The sequence below is a fragment of the Taudactylus pleione genome, unplaced genomic scaffold, assembly GCF_031769625.1.
Source record: "Taudactylus pleione unplaced genomic scaffold, aTauple2 ptg000125l, whole genome shotgun sequence".
Taxonomy (NCBI): domain Eukaryota; kingdom Metazoa; phylum Chordata; class Amphibia; order Anura; family Myobatrachidae; genus Taudactylus; species Taudactylus pleione.
The window spans coordinates 8,638,088-8,656,566 of record NW_028284527.1 but is presented as its reverse complement, the minus strand read 5'-3'; the positions used below and the strand labels follow the sequence as shown (position 1 = coordinate 8,656,566).

The following is an 18,479-nucleotide window of genomic DNA, read 5'->3' as shown; positions in this document are numbered from 1 at the left end:
CAGTCTAGCTTAACATTACGATGTGTGTAAGGTACAGTTGGCTTCCGTATGTAGTGCTGCGGCAGCACAGCGATCACAATGAATTAGCATACTATCGCAGTTGAACCGCATGTAAATGCGCAGCTATGAACGCAATAGCGATCCTTGCTGAATTAGGCCCTGATTTAATGTGTTACATTTTCCTTTTTTACATTAAAGTTATATGATACATTTGTTTCTTAAATGGAAACAGAATACAGTGACATAAGTCATATTTATATCAAGTAGATTTATTAAAGCTTTAAATATTTACAAACAAAGCTAGTGTAGGATAGAAATAAAATGTGTTGGAGTGAAGAAAAACCTAAAATAAGCAGTTATGGTCAACATATTTCACAAGTGCAAATATTGTTGTTACTGTATAAATATGAATTATTAAAACAATTAAAAAATAAAAATACATTGGTTTTGCAAAAATGAAAATGTAAAGAATCAATATTTTGTTACATACAAAAAAATACATTTGTTTTTGTAAAGAAAAGAAAATATTAACCTAGTTCATATTACAATTTTTATCCCTCGATTTCTGCAGCAGAGACCTTTCTTCCTGCACTTTAATTCAAACAACTGGAAAAGCACTTTATGATGGCGTCCCTTTTTGAAGGAAAAAAGGAAAAAAGATATTATCAAAAGCAAATAATTTCAGGTAATGTCAATCATTAGTACCTTTAACTAGCAGCATTGAATTCCATCAATTTAAATAACAAAATCACAATGCTTCCTTAAGGACAATGTATGTATAAACATAACTATTTAAAATTATACACCCATTATAAGTTATTCCCATGTACTGCAATATCTGCGGCAGTATCTGGCAAATGCATGGGACCCAAATCTAGTTAATACATAATGCAATATAATTGTAATCCTTATCAAAAACAGTGTTGAATGTAGCCAGAATATGGTTACTATCAGCTTGTGTTTGCAGTTATTTTGTTTGGTATTTTGATTGCTTCATGCATCACCAGGATTATCCATGTTTATCTCATAGCAGTGATCCTTCTATATTTACTGCTATAAAATCTGAGCCTCCTCATATGTAATGTAGGCAAATGAAGAATTTTAATTTGGAAGAACAAACAAAAAACACAATATGGAAGTAGAACACATGCTCAAACAATAGAGACAATCTAATAGAAATTCATTAGTATGACTATAAGAGGATACCTAATGACATAGCTTCACTGCTCACTGGGCAATGTCATAAAGTATCTTTCCCCTAGACTGGTCACACAGTGTGGAATCTAGTTACTCAGCCCAATTACAGTATGTCCAGATAGGTAAGCAATTTTAAAGTTCAGGCACCACACTGAATGACTCAATTACACGGTGTCTTAGCACACCTTTCTCTGCCATGTTAGCAAATAACAGGTTGGTTCATTTTAAGTAGAACAAAGTTTGATCTGAAAGGAAGAGTCCATCTGAAGGTGTCCTGTGGTATCTGGCACCAAGATGTTAGCAGCAGATCCTTAAGTCTTGTAGGTTGCGAGGTAGGGCCTACATTACTTTGGACTCATTTTTCCAGTACATCCCGCAGATGCTCAATTGGATTGAGATCTGGGTAATTTGGAGACCAAACCAACACCTTGAACTCGGTGATGTTTTTCAAAACATTCCTGACAGTTTCTGCAGTGTGGCAGGGTGCATTATCCTGCTGAAAGAAGGAATACTGTTGCCATTAAGGGGTGTACTTGGTCTGCAACAATCTTTAGGTAAGTGGTACATGTCAAAGTAACAGCCACATGAATGCGAGGACCAGGTTGGGTATGGGATCCCGGTGGTCAGAATACAGAAAGTGGCATCTCGACAGTCAGAATCCTGACACCATTAGGCAAGTACCCTAACGCTAACACTTACCTCTACCCCTAACCCTCCCCCCCTAGTGCCTAAGCTCCCCCTTCCCGCACCCTAACCCTCTCCCCTTAGTGTCTAACCCTCCCCCTAGTGCCTAACCCTTAACCCTCCCCCTAACCCCCGGATACTTACCTTCAGGATGCCGGCGGTCGAGATTCTGGAGCCGGTATCCCGACTGCTATTGGGTTTCCAGTACTTTGACCGTCTGCCGGGATGCCGACTACATCCCACGAGGACCCAAAGTTTCCCAACAGAACATTGCCCCGAGCGTCACACTGCCTCTGCTAGCTTGTCTTTTTAACACATTGCTTCTCTTCCCCAGGTAAATGACATGCACGCACCCAGCTGTCCACAAAATGTCATCAGATTCATTAGACCAGGCTACCTTCTTCCGTTGTACCATGGTCAAATTCGGAAGCTCACACACCCATTGTAGGCTCTTTTGGCGTGGGCGGTAGTCAGCATGGGCACTGTAACTGGTCGGAAATGCACACCTTTCTAGCATAACTGTTTTTGCAATTTGTGCCACAGTAGTTCTTTTTTGGGATCGGACCTGACGGGCTAGTCTTCGCTCCCCACATGCATCAATGAGTCTCGGGCGCCTATTATCCGGTCACTGGTTGTCCTTTCTTTGATCACTTTTGGTAGATACTGCATCCTGGGAACACCTTACAAGACCTGTCGTTTTGGAGATTATCTCACTCCGTCGTCAAGCCATTACAATTTGGCCGCTATTAAAAAGTCGCTCAGATCCTTATGCTCGCTTCCAACACATCAACTTCAAGTACTGAGTGCTCACTTGCTGCCTAATATATCCTGCCCCTTGACAGGTGCCATTGTAATCATTTACAAAAATGATTAAAAATTGTGTCAGAGGTAAAATTACCCAAATAAATGATGATTTCATAATTGATATGTCATCGATAAAATGTGAAAAAACACCAAAAGGCGAATACCATAATATAATACTATAATAAAAATAAAAACTTATGGGGGGGTAATTCAATTTAACGCAATGTTGTTTAGCTCTGGGAATGAGTGCCCAGAGCTATTCAATTGGCTGTGCTGTAAATCTGCAACTTTAGGATTTCTGCTAGCACCCTCCTGAGGTTTGAGCAGAGATCTGACTTAACTAGTGATGCGATGCTGGTTGCGGGCTTACCACATCACATCAGACACTTAAGTCAGAAAATGCTGTTCACCGTGACTAAACCTTGAGCATTAGTTGCAGTAAATTGCAACTCCCACTTAAGTGCTGGTCGCACCGCTTACAATTGAATAGCTCCGGGTACGCATTCCCAGAGCTAATCATCGTGTTCAATTGAATTCCCTCCTGTTGTCGTAAGTTATATCAAACAATAATCATTAATGGCAACAGTATGGCTTGACATTTCCTAACCAGATGATTGATCGGAGAATTGTGTACAGTGGGCCAATAAACAAAGGTGCACTTTTGTTATTATATAGTATTGCTATAAAATTTTTCAGAAACAAAATTAGACGTTTGTGAACTTACCTTGCAAAGGGAATATATGAGAGGCTATACCTAAAATAAAATGTAAGACATTTATAATATTATAAAAATGAAACAATATAGAACACAACTGATAAAATGAACAAGCAAAAAAAAAAAAATCTTATACAATTCAGGATACAATGAAAGTGCAACTTTCTAAATAAACTCACTCTATAAACAATTAACAAATATGACAAACTTGGACTGTGGCGAGACGGTCAGAGAAAATATATGAAAATATGCTCTATAAGCACAATGCTCATTCCTAAAGAGGGCCATGCCTTATCCTTATTGATTTTTTAAAACTACTAATCAAAGATTATGAAAAGAAGTTGACAAGTTAATAAGAATATGATGAAATTGAAAAAGGAACTTAAAAAATGGCAATACTGTCCGCCACTACACTAATTTAAATGACAAAACTCGCACCAATAAAGGGTAGGCTATTCAGGTTTAATATTCCTAGCTCTTATACTTGGCAGCTAGTATCAAAGTTGAAAATGCAAATGTACCAAACACCAACCACCACCATACATTTGTTCTCATCACAAATAAATTTTAGTAGTAAATACAACTCCTCGTGTAAGGCCACATTACAGACTAGGCTATTGGGCCCAGGCAAATCAGTGACCCGCCGCATGACTACAAACTGTGCTTTTTTTGAAAAAAAAAAAAAAAATGCTATGCTGGGCCCCCAAATCTCAAGTATAAATGCCATTGGGGAGGGTTTGGGGGGGGTTATTTGCTGGAACATATAAATGCAACGTGTGGGAGTGTATTAACCACTTAACTGACGAATTCTTTATCCAAAACCGCTCCAAAATTGTCGGTTTCTTTAATGATTGAATTGGGTCAAGAACATAATTTTAAACTTATCCATCACTATTTTATTTGAACAATTTTTTTTTTTTTTTTAAAACACAGTGGGCCTGATTCAGAGCCGGACGCTCTGAACGAGCGCCCGCTCTGAATCAGGGCGTGTTTTTTTAATTGCGAATCGGCCTTTTGGACGCTCGCATAGCTGTGGGTTACCACCCACAGCTTATGCGAGCGTCCATGATGATGCTCGCGATGGTCAAGACCATCGGGCTTGCGACGAGACCCTTGCGGTAGGGTCTCGTTGCCGCAAGCCCTGGAGTGATTTTGGCTCTATCAGAGCCAAAATCACTCCCACTGATCTCACTAGTGAGGTCAGTGGGGCAGGACCCAGACGGTAGGCGTTCCCATGGGAACGCCTCCGTCTGGGCAGCCACGCCCCTGGCATGCTCACCAAAGTGGGCGTGCTGTCACTCACCATCGACAGCACGCACCCTTTGGTGCGAGACATGGAGCGACGGCTTCCCCGTCGCTCGCCGGGTATCGCGCATGCGCATGACAGAGCTCCCTCCATCGTGCACATGCGCACTTGGGCACCATCGACCCGCTTGCGAGCGGGTCTGAATGAGACCCAGTATACCATAAAAATAGCGATTTTTATGTTATACTGTAGTGATGGCCATTGACATCTGTACCATCGATAGTTCAACCATCGTTAGAAGCCATCAGTTTAGCGATTGGTCGAGGAGATCTGTGTAGACCACAACTGCAGATGTTTCCTAAACATCGATTGAGGGTTGCAATCGATGGTGCAACATTGATGCCCACCAGCAATGGCAAACTACTTGTTTTCAGTCAGACCATCGATGGTTTGCAACCCATCGATGGTCAGTTGCCATCCGATATCATTCTATATATCTATATATATATATATATATATATATCGACCACACACACACACTATATATATATATATATATATATATACACACACATATGCCTAATCAGCCGTGTGTGATTAGTTTATTCTGGAGTGCCGCCGTGTGGATTACACACACACGTGCGTGTGTGAGATCCACACGGTAGCACTCCGGAATAAACTAATCACACACGGCTGATTAGGCGCGTGTGCGTGTATATATATATATATATATATATATATATATACACATATATATATACACATATATACATACATACATACATACATACACACACACACACATAAATATATATACATACATATAAATAATTTTATTATTGCCTGGCCCCTTATAAAAATGGGCGTTATGGGGGATGAAGAGGAGGGGCGGCTGATGCCGGAGGGAGTGGCCGGATATCTAGAACAGTGGCGGCTACCAGAGCCGCCGCTGCTGTCTCTACATGGCCAGTGATCACTGCCGGAGCCGCAGCGGAAGGGTGTCCCGCTAGCGGCCCGGACACATAGCACAGCGGCGGCTACCAGAGCCGCCGCTGCTGCTTCTACTCAGCCAGTGATCACTATGTGATCACTGTTTTGCTGGAGCCGCAGCGGGAGGGTGTCCCGCTGGCGGCCCGGCTATTTAGCAGCAGCGGCGGCTACCAGAGCCGCCGCTGCTGCTTCCATACAGTGATCACACTGATCACTGTGCCTTCCCGGAGCCGCAGCGGGAGGGTGTCCCGCTGGCGGCTCCGATACATAGCAGCGGCGGCGGCTACCAGTGCCGCCGCTGCTGCTTCTCATTGAAGGGGGTGGGGCCGGCCCGATCACTACTGGCCACAGTGATCGGGGTCACAGCAGCAGCCGGGGCGACATGAGCCCTGGCTGCTTCCTCTATTGAAGTGGCACCGGGAGAGGGGTGCCGATTGTGCCCTATCACTGTGGCCAGCAGTGATCGGGAAACACAGGAGGGGGAGCCGCGGGTGTAGAGGGACCAGAAGGTCCCTCTGATATAGGCGGCAGTGGGAAGATTAGCTTCCCATAGCCGACTAGTGGCCATTTCTGACTGGCCGTATCAGATACGACCATGTCAGGGAAAGCCCAGTCTGGTATGGTCGTATCTGATACGACCGTGCCAGGCAAGCGGTTAAGGTTGTGGGCAATTTGTTGTGAAAAAGCATTTAATGTTTTGTATTTCATGTACAGTGGAGACTAGTTTGGAAAGTACAGTCAAGTGCATAAATATTGGGACATTAACAGAATTTTCATATTTTGGTCTCTATTCACCACCACATTGGCTTCGAAATGAAACAAACAAGATGTGCTTTAACTGCAGACTTTCAGATTTAATTTGAGGGTAATTACATCCAAATCAGGTGAACGGTGTAGGAATTACAACGGTTTCTATGTGTGCCTCCCACTTTTTAAGGGGCCAAAAGTAATGGGACAAACTAAACAATCCTAAATCTAACTTTCACTTTTTAATACTTTGTTGCAAATCCTTTGCAGGCAATTACAGCCTGAAGTCTGGAATGCACAGACATCACCAGACGCTGGGTTTCATCCCTGGTGATGCTCTGCCAGGCCTCTACTGCAAATGTCTTCAGTTCCTGCTTGTTCTTGGGGCATTTTCCCTTCAGTTTTGTCTTCATCAAGTGAAATGCATGCTCAATCGGATTCAGGTCAGGCGATTGACTTGGCCATTGCATAACATTCCACTTTTTAGCCTTAAAAAAAACTCTTTGGTTGCTTTTGCAGTATGCTTCGGGTCATTGTCCATCTGCACTGTGATGCGCCGTCCAATGAGTTCTGAAGCATTTGACTGAATAGGAGCATATAATATTGCCCGAAACACTTCAGAATTCATTCTGCTGCTTTTGTCAGCAGTCACATCATCAATAAATACAAGGGAACCACTTCCATTGGCAGCCATACATGCCCACGCCATGACACTACCACCACCATGCTTCACTGATGAGGTGGTATGTTTTGGATCATGAGCAGTTCCTTTCCTTCTCCATACTCTTCCCTTCCCATCACTCTGGTACAAGTTGATCTTTGTCTCTTCTGTCCATAGGAAGTTGTTCCAGAAGTGTAATGGCTTTTTTAGATGTTGTTTGGCAAACTCTAATCTGGTCTACTGTTTTTGTGGCTCACATCTTGTGGTGAACCCTCTATATTCACTCTTGTGAAGTCTTCTCTTGATTGTTGAGGTTTTGATACATATACACCTACCTCCTAGAGAGTGTTCTTGATTTGGCCAACTGTTGTGAAGGGGTTTTTACATCACCAGGGAAATAATTCTTCAGTCATCCACCACAGTTGTTTTCCGTGGTCTTTTGGTGTTGCTGAGCTCTCCGATGCGTTCTTTCTTTTTAAGAATGTTCCAAACAGTTGATTTGGCCACACCTAATGTTTTTGCTATCTCTCTGATGGGTTTGTTTTGATTTTTCAGCCTAATGATGGCTTGCTTCACTGATAGTGACAGCTCTTTGGATCTCATATCGACAGCAACCGATTCCAACTGCAAATGTCACACCTAGAATAAACTCCAGACCTTTTACCTGCTTAATTGATAATGAAATAACGAGGGAATAGCCCACACCTGTCCATGAAATAGCTTTTGAGTTGATAGTCCCATTACTTTTGGCCCCTTAAAAAGTGGGAGGCACATATAGAAAACATTGTAATTCCTACACCGTTCACCTGATTTGGATGTAATTACCCTCAAATTAAATCTATCTGAAAGTCTCCAGTTAAAGCACATCTTGTTTGTTTCATTTCAAAGCCATTGTGGTGGTGAATAGAGGCCAAAATATGAAAATTCTGTCAATGTCCCAATATTTATGCACCTGACTGTAGATTCATGTTTTTTAGGTAGGGTAATAATATAATGTGGTAGTTCTTTAAAAAATGTGAAGTATGAATGTGATATTGTAGCTCTGTATAAATTGTGGGGTGTAAAAATAATGTTAATATGAGAAACTAATAATATGTAGTAGGGTCTAATAATTTAATGTGTTCTCTATTAACCACCTAAATGGCACAGCTGCATGGCATGCGACCTCAGCAATGGAGTTTAACTGACACCCTTGAATCCCATGCGACCAAATAGTGCTCTGTCCCCAATTAGCTGGCTAATATTTTTTCCCAAAAACAACTCAGAAATTGGTGGGTGTTTTCTATGACTGAATTAGGTCAAGAACATCTATTTAAAACTTATCCAACACAAATTTATTAAAAACATTTTTTGTTGGAAACATATTAATATTGATTTTAAAATATAGACCGCCGATATATCAGAATATCGCCCTTTTTTGAAAAAAATAAAATAAAATAACGGTAAGAGTTGGGCCTGTGGTTCCATAAATGCTAGAGCATGCAAATGGGTGGGACATTGATAATGTTTGATTGAGTGGGAAGGAAATCTGTCCTATGTTTAAGCTTGTATGTAGTCAAGAGTGTGCTATTGTCTAGTTGTTTGGTTATTGTGTGTTCTATAATGTTGAATAAGAGGAAGACGACTAAAGGGATTACTTACTGAATATCAGTTTTCCCTGACCAGAACACATACCTCCCACCCCTCTTAAGATTATACAGCTTCATTATTTAGAGTAATGACTCTCATATCTTCATTTCCCTATCTAGAATATAGTCTCCTTAAGCTGGGTACACACTAGGTCGACAGGTCAGCTGTGCTGACCTGACGATAGGTAAGTTTATACACAGTTACCAATCATTTGCCCTATGTGCCGGGCTTGACAGCTCAACTAGGCGGGCATTTAAAATGCCTGCCCAGTCGAGCTGTCAATCACAACTAGATCCCTGCAGAATTTGTACGGGCGATATATCTATCAGTGTGTACCCAGCTTTAAAATGCCAATCTAGCAGCTGCGCCGTAGAGCAGAGGCGAGGCATATCCACCCTTAGATATCTCAGTGGCTGTTCAGTTACTGCTAAGGTCAGAAGGAGAGCCTCTCCCTCCCACTCACATACACAAAGTTTCATTAGAATAAAAGAGCACATCACAATCATCAGGGCTCAATCGCAAGCTTCTGGGTTGGGGAGTTACTCCAATGACAGTGTTACAAGTTGATGAATCTATCACCTACAGATATTGCTTAAGGGCTTACAGGTAATAGACTGGTCTATACAGGACTAGTGAAGGGATCCGGACACCTCGGTATGCCCCCCTGCTCTGCATGGCCCCACCACTGCCCACTCCACCACCCCCTATCCTGCCACCATAAATACTTAAAGCCCGGCGGGTTCTCCTACTTCCCTCGGTCTATCCCAACTCCCTATCATACTGCTTTTATACCGAAATTCCGGGTCTGACCCGGAGGTTGGAACAGGGTTCCATTCCAGATTAGGCCCGGAATTTCCCCGGCGCCGACCCAGTATATTCCAGAGTTGGCGCCGTTCACACCGGAGCCGGGTCTGCAGAGACTCTGCTTTCCGGCGTTGAAGTGAACACTTGGAGATGACGTCATCTCCATGCGGCACGATCCAGGTCACCGTGACCCAGATCGCGACATTTACACTGCAGGGTTTCACGGGTTATTCCAGTGTTAAACCGTGCAAGTTACCTGGGTTGGATTGCCGGATCATTCGACCCGGCAATGCAACACTTTCTCCTTTTACATCAAGGAGCTACCCGGGTTTTAGCTCTGATGTAAAAGGGGTATCAGTTGGCTCCTGCTGAGCATACATGTTGGAGCCGAGCCAGTCTGTGATGCACGCCCCCTTGCACTGCTCCTGGCTCCTGCTAGACTAAGGTCTGTCTAGTCTCCCTAGCAGTGGGAGCCTTTGGGGCACGCACATGTTGGAGACAGGTCAGACTTTACACAATTATATTATAAATTGTTCTGGATAATCCCCCATTTGCTCTATTCCTCTTACTGCAAATACTTTGATCATTGTTACAGTACATCTGTCCCCTACCCTAATAGAGTTTTCGTGAGATAAATGAACATGTAACATCATCTAGTCAATTTCATAACTTAAAAAGATATAAATATAATGATTCTTATGGTGTCTATTTATCAAGCTGCAATAAGCCTAAACTCTGGTGTTTTTGCCAAGAGAAAGGCTTTTCCACTGTGTCACACAGTTTAAGAACTTAACTCCAGATGAAAAAAAAAAAAAAAAAAAAAAAAAAAAATCAGATAACTCATTTTGCGCCACCTACCCTTATCCCTATATACCTCTAAGGGGACGATCAATTTATTAAGTGGCAAAAAAAGCCTAGATTTTCGCCACAAACTAATGCCATCTCAGGATGGGGTTGGCTTAGATTGCAAATGGGGTTAAGCAAAGCCAGTGTATCTTGACTTGCTAAAATCATTATATCCATCTGCCCAAATTACTTCCTTCTTTCACCGAGCTACATATATCATGCTGGGGTGCAGCATGGTATGCATCAGCAATACATAATGAGTTACCACAGCCACTAAGCCAGCAAAAGTAAATAGACTCCTAACATTCACCAAAGTCACTAGAGAGATCTATAAAGCAGAGAAATGCAACATACATTTGTCTAATTAGTAGTCAGAAAACACAAATCCTAGAGTAAGTGGAGAGGGCAAGAACAGATGCATTTAAGATATCTGCTTAATTTATTAAAGAAGTAAAAAATGTTTAATCTTTGTGTTCAGTAATTTTAATGAAGTTAATAAGGTTCTTTATATTCCTGTAATGCAATTTAACAACAAATATATAAGGAAAAAAACCAGGAACGGTCCTTCTTGTCCATATCTTAAGGTGCATCTACTGCCTACACAGAAGGTGGCCATAGCCTATCATTTCACAAGGGACCACTGACTTAATGTGGATACTCTTCAAAAGATCTTCCGATCTGTCAACACCCGAGTTAGTACAATTAGCTGGGCCAGGACTTATGCAAAGGGTAGACTATCCCAAAAATTTAGCTTAGTACAGGAAAATAAACAATAGACCAAGCATCTGACAGTTTGTGGGAAGTGAAAAAGAACAGCTCAAGTGCCAAAAGTCATGGGATAGCAGTATGTAAAAGGTAATGGTAGGTGGCGTCTCAGTACTGCGACATCTAAGAAATGCCCAGACCTGCATCAGTTGTAATCCGACATCTCATGAGTCAGTTTGAACAATCGGCTAGGCTGCGCATGGCAAGGTGACATGAATTATCGGAGTATCGAAGTCGTGCGGACATTCAACATACCTCATAGAAGGCATTACAACAAACCATGGACAGCACAGTAGCCGACCACAGGTGTTTAATGATCGTGCCCACGATCACAATGAACGCAGGAGGAACCAGATGCATATCCAGCAGGTCAGTGCAGCGTTCTTTAGCTTCCATGGGATATGGGAGCAGAAGACCCACCAGAGTGCCACTATTAACACTACGACACCAGACAGCGCGTCACCTGGGCTCGTGACATCGCCAATTGGACTCTGGAGGACTGGCAACATGTGAAGTGGTCCAATGAGTCATGGTTCCAGTTGTTTCGGGCTGATGGTACAGTTCGGGTGTGGCACAGAATCTATGAGGCTATGGTCCTCAGTTGTCAACAAGGCACCATGCAGGCTGATGGTGGTTCCATAATGGTGTGGGGTGTGTTCACGTGGCATGGGTTGGTTCCGCTGGTCCACTTGAACATGTCATTGACCAGTAAATGCTACATTGCATTGCTTGATGATCATTTGCAGCCCTTCATGGACTTCATGTACTCCCCATAATGGAATACTCCAGCAGGATGATGCACTAGTTTATCAGTCCCATGTTGTCCAGAATTGGTTCGGGGAGCATTCTGAATGCACGGTGGACACAGAAGTGTGGCGTTGAGCCTTGGTACCTGGAGCAAGCGCATGTAATTAATCTATCTCCATGGTACTGATGTGCCCCATATGCCCATCAAACCTCTCGTGTTTCCCAGATCCACATCCCATCAGATCTCCCACATGCCCCTCATACTCCTTCTTACATTATATGTAGCACAAAACGGCACTGCCAATATGTTAAAGAAATGTGCGATGTAAATGTGCTGTAAAAGGGAGCACACTTAATCTAAAAACATTTGCAAAATAAGATTTCTCAAATAGAATAAAAATTAAATGAAATTAAAATAGAAGCAAGCAGAAATAGAGGACATGGCTTGGCTACCATTACTAGCAGACATGTCTCACTGGAGCTCAGTCAAGCCCACCGATTATGTTGTTTGCACACTGAGATCTCCTGGCTCAGTCTCAGGGCATCAGCTACAATGAGCTCCTGCAGTCCTCCATTATTGGTCTGACACACCATGGTATATTCTGACACTGGGGGTCATGCAGACCCACTCGCAAGCGGCAGTACGCTCGCAAGTGGGTCGATGTTCCCCACTGCGCATGCGCACGACGGAGGGAGCTCCGTCGTGCGCATGTGCGAGACCCGGACTGCGACAGCCAAGCTGTCGCTCCGGGTCTCGCACCAAAGGGGGCGTGCTGTCGATGGTGACCCATGGGAACGCCTACCATCTGAAGCCGGCCCCACTGACATCACTAGTGATGTCAGTGGGAGTGATTTTGGCTCTGATAGAGCCAAAATCACTCCAGGGCTTGTGGCTGGGAGACCCTACCGCAGGGTCTCCGTCGCAAGTCCGATGGTCAAGACCATCGCGACCATCTTTTTGGACGCTCGTATATGCTGTGGGTGGTGACCCACAGCTATACGAGCGTCCTGAGGACGCTCCATTTTAATGGAGGAGGGCCCTGATTCAGAGCGAGCGCTCTGGTCAGAGCGTCCGGCTCTGAATCAGGCCCACTGTCAGGAGTGTGGTACTTTGAGCGCTGCAGCCTTCTATGAGCTGCTGCAGCTGATAAGAGATATGGTAAGACCTTACCTTTGTTATCTCTATTTCTACAAAGTCTATAGGGATCCACAGGAGACCTTGGTGTATAGGCTGATGACGTCAGTCGTCGAGCACCTCTAATAGTTAAACTTGTGCTCACAGGATGTACAGGGCTCCCTTCCTATACCCCGCCCCCATGCCAATGCACCTCAGTTTCGTAGTAAGCCAATGGCCGGAAGTGGATAAGAGAGAAGGAAGACTTCTGGAACACGCAAGTATCACACTCACATACAGAAGGAGACGGAAAAAACGGTGACCAGAACACAGCCCAACTGCAGCACAGGTGCGACAGAGCAGGAGTCCTCCCTATGGACTTCGTAGAAATAGAGATAACAAAAGGTAAGGTCTTACCATATCTCTTATTTTCTACTGCAGGGTCCATAGGGCTCCACAGGAGACCTTGGGGATGTCCCAAAGCAGTCTCCTTAAGGGTGGGGACGCTCCTGTGCAGAAAGGAGAATCCGCCGCCTGAAGGAGGCATCCTGAGAGGCAAAGGTATCGAATGCATAATACCTTAGGAATGTATGAACAGTAGACCAGGTGGCCGCCTTACACAGCTGAACAGCCAAGGCGCCACGACGAGCTGCCCACGAGGGACCCACAGATGGAGTAGAGTGAGCTTTGACAGAGGACGGCACAGGAAGGCCCTCCTGAAGGTAAACCTCTGAGATTGCCAGACTAATCCAGCCTGCCAAAGTTTGTTTAGTGGCAGGCCATCCTTTCTTTCGAAAGCCAAACAGGACAAACAATGAGTCAGTTTTCCGAAAAGAATTGGTACGGTCCACATAGATTTTTAAAGCATGGACCACATCCAAAGAGACCTCACCAGCTGAGAGGTCTGGGGAGTTAAAGGCTGGTACACCAATTTCCTCATTAATGTAGAAGCTGGATACCACCTTAGGTAGAAAACCAGGCCGGGTACGAAGGACCGCCCTGTTCCTATGAAAAATCAGAAAGGGAGGGCGACATGAAAGAGCCTCCAAATCTGACACTTCTGGCTGAAGCTATGGCCAGGAGAAAAACTGTTTTAATTGTAAGCCATTTGATCTCCATTGAGCCCAGTGGGTCAATGGCGTCCTTGTAGAGCCCTAAGGACCACAGTCAAATCCCACAGAGCGACCGGAGGGATAAAAGGAGGCTGGATGCGAAGCACCCCCTGCATAAAAATGTGAACATCCGGAAGGATAGCAATCCTACGGTGAAACAATACTGACAGGGCAGAAACTTGCACCTTCAGAGACAAAAGGCGAAGACCGAGATTTAAGCCCATCTGTAGGAACGCCAATATCCTGGATAATTCAAAAGTCTGAGGATTATAACCTCTGGGGAACAATCCTTCGAAGAAGGTGTGCCACACACTGTGATAAATTCTCACAGACGTAGGTCTGCGAGCCCTGAGCATGGTGTTTACAACTGGGCTGGAGAACTCCCTGGAACTTAAGAGGGCAGTCTCAATAGCCACGCCGTCAAATACAGACGGCTCAGGTCTGGGTAGAGGCAAGGACCCTGGGACAACATGTCAGGACGTTGGAGGTAACAGCATCGGGGTGTCTACGGACAGACCCTGATGATCTGCGTACCAGTGACGTCTGGGCTACGCTGGAGCCACCAGCAGCAGCATACCTCCTTCTTGTTTGAACTTTTGAATGATACGAGGCAGAAGCGAGAATGGAGGGAACAGATAAATGAACTGGAAGGTCCACTTGACCGACAGAGCGTCTACCAGCAGAGCCCCCACGTCTCTTGTCCTTGAGCCGTACCTTGGAAACTTGTTGTTGTGCCGAGATACCATCAGGTCTATTTTGGGAAGGCCCCATTTGTCCACCAGAAGCTGAAATACTTCCTGGTGAAGTGACCATTCCCCTGGATGTACATCGTGACGGCTTAGGAAGTCCGCTTCCCAGTTCAGAACTCCTGAGATAAACACTGCCGATATGGCTGGGATATTTATCTCCGCCCAAGACAGAATGCGGGATACTTCTAGTAGTGCCGCCTGACTTCGAGTGCCTCCTTGACTGTTTATGTAGGCCACTGTGGTGGCGTTGTCTGACTGGACCTGCATGGGTTTTCCGTGAAGTATTAGTTTTGCATGTTGAAGAGCCCTTAGAACCACCCTGAGTTCCAATATGTTTATTGGAAGCACGGACTCCTCCAATTTCCACTTTCCCTGGAAGAGGTGTGAACCTGTCACTGCACCCCAGCCCCGGGGACAGGCGTCAGAAGGACCCAATCCGGGATCCAAAAGGGTTGGCCCTTGGTAAGGTGACTGGTGTGGAGCCACCAAGTCAGAAACAGACGTACCTCCGGAGATAGTATCAATGTCTGGGTCCATATCCGGCGTGGAGATCAGTCCCATCTGGAAAGGATCAGGTTCTGTAGAAGCAGAGAATGGAACTGGCCATACTCTACCATGTCGAAGGTCGATACCATGGAGCCCAGTAACTGCATTGCCGAGTGAATCAACACCTGGCGACTGTGCAGGCAACTGCGAACCCTCTGCTGCAACGTGGATATCTTGTCCTTGGCCAAGATATTCCGCTGTTGTTGGGAATCCAACAATGCCCCGAGATGTAGCATCCGCTGTGAGGGCGTCAGAGAGGACTTCTTCCAGTTTATCAACCAACCGTGGTTTTGCAGCATCGCTATTGTCAACTGTAGATGCTGGAGAAGCAATTCTGGGGACCTGGCTAACAATAGCAGGTCGTCTAGGTAAGGCAACAGACGAAGCCCCTGCAGCCGCAGTTGGGCCACCATGACCGCCATAAGCTTGGTAAACACCCTGGGTGCCGTAGACAGTCTGAACGGCAGGGCCTGAAACTGGAAGTGTTGTTGTAACACTGCGAACCTGACGTACCTCTGGTGAGCAAAAGCTATCGGGACATGCAGGTATGCATCCTGCATGTCCAGAGACACCATAAAGTCCCCAGGTTCCATAGTCAGTATAATCGCCCGCAGGGTTTCCATCTTGAACTGAGGTATTTGGAGGAACTTGTTGAGAGACTAGAGATTCAGGATAGGACTGTATGTACCATTTGGTTTTGTAACCAAAATGAGAGTGGAATAATACACCATTCCCCTTTGGGAAATGGGTACCGGAGCTATAACTCCCTGCAGGAGCATAGACCGTATAACTTTCTGCAGTTCCACCGCCTTTTCCCGATTCATCTGAAGTCCTGTAGGGAAGAATTGATGAGGAGGTCTGTGTTAGAAGGAAAGGGCGTACCTTAGAGACACCACTTCCCTTACCCAAGCGTCTGTTGTGATGTGCCACCAACGCTGGGTGAATTGAAGAAGTCGGCCTCCCACCTCGGGATCCCCCAAGGAGAGGCCCGCCCCGTCAGGCTGCGGGTTTAGCGTCGGGCTTGGCAGCTGGATGCCTGGTACTCCAAGCCTGTTTCTTGGGCTTTGTGACTGTCTTAGCTTCCGATGGTCTGGAAAAGGACTGAGCCTTGGACTTACCCTGTGGACGGAAGGTCCGAAAGGACGGAGTTCCTGATCCTGACGGCATTGGTGCCGAGGGCAAACAAGCAGACTTGGCAGCAGCCAATGTGTCCACAATTTTGTCCAAATCCGGTCCCAATAAGACCTGGCCATTAAAGGGTAACCCCTCCAGCCATTTCTTGGGACTCAGCATCTGCTCTCCAAGATCGTAACCAAAGAGAGCATCTAGCCGATGAAATGCGAGATGTCAGGAGACTGATATCAAGCGCAGCCTCATTTACATATGTAGCAGAGTCCCTGAGGTAACCTACCAGTTCAATTTGTTCACTGGTAGCTTCTACAGTCAAGGACGTCTCCAAGGCATTAGCCCAATATTCCATGGCCCTGGCCACCCAGCATATAGCCATAGCTGGCCTAGCGACAGCGACCCCCCCTTTTGTGGTTGAAACCTCCTGCTTGGAGTTTTCCAGGCTTCTTCCAGGTGTTCGACTAGCTGATCCGACAGAGGAAAAGCTGTCGCTGAACTTTTAACTTCTTTAAAGAAAGCATGTCTGGATTTAGCTGCTGGGGTATCCTCATCCCCAATATTCATGGCTACACGGACCACACGTATGAGACCGTGTACATAAATCTTGGACCTAGGCTCCGCCTCCTTATGAGGGAGCTCTGTATCCGGTAAGTCCCACCATGGCCCTTTACTGTGCGGAGTTTGTATATTCTCCCTGTGCTTGCGTGGGTTTCCTCCGGGTACTCCGGTTTCCTCCCACACTCCAAAAATATACTGGTAGGTTAATTGGCTCCAAGCAAAAATTAACCCTAGTGCGTATATGTGTGAGTGTCTGTTAGGGAATATAGATTGTAAGCTCCACGGCGGCAGGGACTGATGTGAATGGCCAAATATTCTCTGTAAAGCGCTGCGGAATATGTGCGTGCTATATAAGTAACTGGTAATAAATAAATAACTCCTGAATTTCCCCATCATCAGTCGACGCATCATCCGGTTAGTATGTGGACTGGGCAGACAGTAGCTCTTTCCTGGCAGTGCGCTGGAAAGACTCCCCCTGTAATACCTCCGTCAGGTTTTGCACCATATTGGAGAGGGTATTAACCCAAACAGGTTCAGGCAATGCCTGGTAGGGGGTAGGTTGCAAAGGCATATTATGTGCCACAACCAACTGTCGGGGAATCCCCTGTGACGTAGATGGCGTAGCAACCTGCGAAGCGTACCCCAATTGTGGGTCCACTAGAGGTGCAATAAGCCGACCTAACAGGGTAGTCAGAGCTTGTGCAAAGCAAGCCCAGGGCGGCTCTTGAGAAGAGCTGGGCCCAGCAGGTAAACATGCATTTTTTGTACACAGGGTACACAATCCTCCCACAATAATCTCTCCTTCCCTTATTCCAGCCAAACATCTGTTGCAGGACTGTGTAAGGGGGAAATCAGTCTGACCGGACTCACTGCCAGACATTATAAATGTATATGTGTCCAAACCTCTAAGTACAATAACACTTGAACTGTGAAGTAAATTAACCCCCTTTGAGCAGCACTGTCACCGCAAGGGCTAGTGAGAGAAGTACAAGGATAGATAAAATGGCTGACAGAGAGAAATTGAGTTATACAGTCAGACAGCGCTAGCAGACAAACACATACAATGCCAGGAACAAACCTGCCCTATATTGTACTGTCATCAACTAACTAGACCTTGTGTCTAGTAGCAATAGTGCTACAAACACCGACCTGCTCTTGGAGGAGGGGTATGTAAGGGGGCCCAGGCTCCACAGCTCCCTCTGATACCAGTGTTCAAGCACATAAAATGGCCACCGGAGGTCTCATGGGAGGCGTGTGATGGAGGAGAGCTGCCTGCAACCACCAGACCGCTGTGGAAAGGTGCGCAGGGAAGCGGGGGAGGGGCCGGCTGTGCAGTACAGGGAAGGCCCGCTCCCCCAGCATGCAATTAACCCCCTGGGTGCCACAGCGTCTGCACACTGTGACCCCTTACCCTGGTGGTATAGTGTTCGAGCAGGC

The 18,479-nt window shown here is 45.4% G+C and overlaps 1 protein-coding gene across 4 annotated transcripts in view; it reads right to left on the bottom strand.

Moving 5' to 3' along the window:
* Positions 1 to 285: 285 nt before the first annotated feature.
* SFT2D1 (SFT2 domain containing 1) overlaps positions 286 to 18,479 on the bottom strand; it is a 102,685-nt gene continuing 84,491 nt past the window's right edge. For 2 of the 4 annotated variants that reach the window (XM_088472522.1, XM_088472524.1), the window contains 2 exons: positions 3,410 to 3,439; positions 286 to 633 (listed from right to left, as the gene is read on the bottom strand). In XM_088472522.1, coding sequence (XP_088328648.1) covers positions 594 to 633; positions 3,410 to 3,439 — 70 coding nt within the window. In that variant the 3' untranslated portion in view covers positions 286 to 593. The remainder of the gene's footprint in view (positions 634 to 3,409; positions 3,440 to 18,479) is intronic. The other 2 variants (XM_088472525.1, XM_088472523.1) reach the window with 2 other exon arrangements.